This window comes from Poecilia formosa, unplaced genomic scaffold (assembly GCF_000485575.1).
Source record: "Poecilia formosa unplaced genomic scaffold, Poecilia_formosa-5.1.2 Scaffold65, whole genome shotgun sequence".
NCBI classification, from domain to species: Eukaryota; Metazoa; Chordata; class Actinopteri; order Cyprinodontiformes; family Poeciliidae; genus Poecilia; species Poecilia formosa.
The window spans coordinates 2,294,293-2,298,526 of NW_006800004.1; the positions used below are offsets into that span (position 1 = coordinate 2,294,293).

At 43.2% G+C, this 4,234-nt stretch overlaps 1 protein-coding gene across 1 annotated transcript in view; it reads left to right on the forward strand.

Annotated features, from left to right (window-relative positions):
- The first annotated feature begins 2,552 nt into the window (after positions 1-2,552).
- barhl2 (BarH-like homeobox 2) overlaps positions 2,553-4,234 on the forward strand; it is a 3,571-nt gene continuing 1,889 nt past the window's right edge. The window contains exons 1-2 of the mRNA XM_007554705.2: positions 2,553-3,271; positions 3,986-4,211. Coding sequence (XP_007554767.1) covers positions 2,698-3,271; positions 3,986-4,211 — 800 coding nt within the window. The 5' untranslated portion in view covers positions 2,553-2,697. The remainder of the gene's footprint in view (positions 3,272-3,985; positions 4,212-4,234) is intronic.

Sequence of the window (4,234 nt, forward strand, 5' to 3'; positions counted from 1 at the left end):
CGTGCGTGCGTGCGTGCGTGCGTGCGTGTGTGTGTGTGTGTGTGGGTGTGTGTGTGTGTGTGTGTGCACCCGTCCCATCATCGACCATCAGCTGAGGCCAATAAGGCGGTACTGTAACTGGTAGCTTTCAATTTGCTCCTGCGGCGACCAAAAAAAGAGAGAAAAAAAGAAGGGGAAACAAACCCTAATAAAGAGATTGATTGCTCCTGTTTGCGGGATGATGCGCAGCCTGTGCGCCTGTCCGCACACTGACTGACGTGTTTAAGCATCGCTTTGATCTGACCTGGGCGGTTTGTGGAGAATGAGGGGTTTTCTGATTACCGGATGTTCTGATTGGCTCAGCATTGTGTGTGTGGATCAAGCGTCCCACTCATGATATCATGCCGGTGTCTTTCTAAGTGTACTATAAGCGTTCAAAAGCGAACTGCGGCGGTGAAACGCGTCGTTGTTGCTTATTAAAGGGCAGCGGAGGCCTCGTGCGCGCTACTCAGCTCCAAATCAGGCGGACTTTGGCCTCGGTTTGTCGCCGCCTTCTGGTCGAAGTCTGCTAGCGTCTCCTGTGAGGGAGGCTGGAGAAAAGAGACGGGGTCACGATAGAAGTTCAGTTTAAAAACAGCGCCGTATTTTATCATTCAGGAAGATTTAATTTCGTTTATTATGAATATTTCTAACTAGATAAATAGAATGGGGGAATTAAAGAGACATATAATATCATTAGCCTCAAATGAAATAAAAAAAATAAAACTATGAACGGAAACAATAGGAAATTCAAAATGTCACTAACAATAAATGTTATATTTTCATTAAAGCAAAAACAAACAAAAAAACAACAACAACAAAAAGCAAAACAGAAGGGGGGAAGCAAAGTCATTTTTTTATGGGGGAAAATGTTTCAAGATTTTTAACAAAGAACTCTAAAATTAATTCAACAATTTTTATTTAAAAATAATAATGAATTAAATTAAACTAACTGGTACTTGTGGTCACATTTATTATTAAGGCAGATTTACGAACGAACCTTCAAATCCGAGATTCAGCTCCTTAACTCCAGCATTAAAGTCTCCATTTCTCCTGCCAACCTGCTGGAGGAAAAACACAGCGATGGTTACTGCAATAATAATAATATTATTATTATTAGTATAATTACTAATAATAAAAGCATAGAACAAAACCGGAATTAATTTATCCATTTTTTTTTTCTGGAATACGGCAGAAACAGTAGAAGAAGAATTCAAGAAATTCCATGTTTGCGCATCATGAGCAGTGAGAGCCACGCTGCTCTCTCAACAGACACTCTGTCAGTTCCTGCTTCTGCTTTTTTTTTTTTAATCCTCGGTTTAACATCCTTCAAATCCACGTCGGAACGAGGCGAAAAGTGCTGAATTTCCTACTACCTCTGAATGCTCATTAGCGCCTCATAATTACTTTACTAATTAGGGTGACGTGGTTATTAACAGGATGTGCTGTCATGGCAGTCACCGCTCCACCGCTCGACCTTCCACAGGAAAAAAGAAAAAAAAAAATCTCCGCAAGGATTCACGTCAGGTGCCGCTTATCTTTCCGCAGTTATTTTTTAAAATTGATTTTCTACCACACGTTCTATTGCAAGCCTGTAGTTTAAAATCGTAATCCGAGCTTTAAACAAATATTTGCAACTTTAAAAATCGACTTTTAGAAAGAAAAACATATACGTAATAAACATGTTTCTAATTTTTCCTACCATAGAACTGGAGTTGAATCTGTTTTTATTTATGTATTTATTTATTTATTGGCTATGAAATAAAATCCAATTCTCTCTTTTAATACATAAACAAGAAAATGAAGAGAGAGAGAAAAAAAAAATAAAGAAATCCAACATTCAGTTTTAGCTCTCGCCATGTAAAAATATTTCCAGTTTAGCCATAAAGTGCGCGCGGCTGTTGTTTTTCCCTTTTGCTCCTTTTTTTTTATTTCAAGAAGAAGAAGACGAAGAAAAGGAGCCGCGGCTCCTGAACCCGCTGAAAGTGTCTGAGAGAGGAGAGCGCGTCTCTGATTGGTGCCTCTGAGGAGCCGGTCAGGATGCAAGCCAATGGCAGCGGGGCAAAGGGAAGGTGGATGGGTACATGAGAGAGAGAGAGAGAGAGAGATGGAGAGAGAAAAGGGCGTCGAGTGTTTATTATAAAGGAGAAAATATTAATTCCCCCCTCGCCGTGGGCCGTGACGTCAGCATAGGAAGTCATTGTGGAGCAACACCGGAGCGATTAGCGGCAAAAAGGGGGAGCCTGATGTCGAGGAGTCAGCCCTGTGTATATCTCTCCATGCGCCTCAACTTTTAACACAAAGTTCAACATCCAAACAGAAAAAAAAAGAAACGGGGACGAGGAGCAGCAGAGTCGTACTTTGTTTCACTGAATGTAACATTGGACCATCCAGACTGTGTGAGCCGCACAAACGTGGATTTTCTCCTTTTTTTGTTGTTTTTCTTCTTCTCTCTCTCTCTCTCTCCCTTTCTCTATTTTTCTTTTGGGTTTTCTTCTCAGCTCTTTCCTCCTCCTTTTTTTTAAACATTTTCTTTTTAAATTTCTCCTCTCTCTCTCTCTCTCCCTCTCTCTCTCTCTCTCTCAAGAGTTTATTTTCTTGTGATTTGATTTTATTTCCCACACTGCGGGAGAAAGCAGCTCGCTGTTGTTATGAAGGCTTCATCTGTCCTCTCTTAACATGGAAGCATCCAGCGGAGCGAGTTTTGGGATAGACACTATTTTATCCGGCGCCTCCAACTCTGGCGCCCTCATGAACGGAGACTTCCGGCTCGCCGACGGCCGGACAGCGGATTTCAGGAGCCAGGCCACCCCGTCGCCATGCTCGGAGATAGACACGGTGGGCACGGCCCCGTCGTCCCCCATCTCGGTCACCATGGAGCACGGCGGCGAGCCGCATCTGGTCCCGGACAGCCTTCAGCATCAGCACCACCTCCATCAGCAGCAGCAGCAGCACCACCACCACGGCCAGCAGCAGAGCTTACCGCTGTCTCCCCAGCAGCAGCAGCAGGTCGGAGGCGCCGGCTGCGCCCCCAGGACTGCCACCTCTTCGTTTTTAATCAAAGACATTCTGGGCGACAGCAAACCGCTGGCGGCCTGCGCACCTTACAGCACCAGCGTCTCGTCGCCGCATCACACGCCCAAACCGGAAAGTGCCGCGGGACCGGACGTGTTCCGGCCCAAACTGGAGCAGGACGAGAACAGGAGCAAGTTGGATAAAAGGGACGATATTCAGAGCGAAATGAAATGCAACGGTAAGAGGGACTCATCTGAGGGGAAGACGAGCTGCTTTTAGCTTTATGTTTTCTTAGGTTTTATCTTATAATACATATATATTGTTTTTGCTTTTACTTCATTCTATTTTCCTGTTTTATTTTTATTTTTTAAAAGGGAGAGTTTGATTAGTAAAATTTAAAAATCTTTTCCATGTATTCTCCTCTAATAATAATAATAGTAGTAAAAATAATAATAATCGTAGTAATAATAATAGTAGTGATAACAGTAATAATAGTAGTGAAAATAACAGTAATAATCAGCGAGCTTTCTCGCTGTAATAGATGAGAAAACAGATGTAAGCCCTGTGATTCTCCCGTCGTGGGGCCTCCCTAGTGGGTCAATTAGAGAGATTATTATTCTTCCTGGAGGGGGGATCACGGCGCACTGAAACGCGGCTACAAATAGAGATGGATTGATATATTGATGTCTCGTTTTTTGAAAGAGAGAGGATGGAGGAAAAAAGAAAAGAAAAAAAACTTCAGGTGACAAATACACGCGAGTTTCTTTTCCCTGCAGAAGGGATTGTTTGCACTAAGTTTTTTTTGGGGGGGAGGAGATGGGGGCGAAAGTTTGGTTCTTGTTCAGGATTATGGAAAATAAATTCAGTGGATAATTTTAGTTTTTATTATTATTATTATTATTATTATTATTAGAAAAACAAAACAAAAACAAATCTCTCGCACATTTTAAAGGCACTAAAGAAGAAGGCGACCGGGAGATTTCCAGCAGCAGAGACAGTCCGCCGGTGCGCACGAAAAAACCCCGCAAAGCCCGCACAGCCTTCACGGACCACCAGCTCAACCAGCTGGAGAGGAGCTTCGAGCGACAGAAATACCTCAGCGTGCAGGACCGCATGGACCTGGCGGCGGCTCTCAACCTGACGGACACGCAAGTCAAGACCTGGTACCAAAACAGACGGTAAGCCAAAATATATAATAATA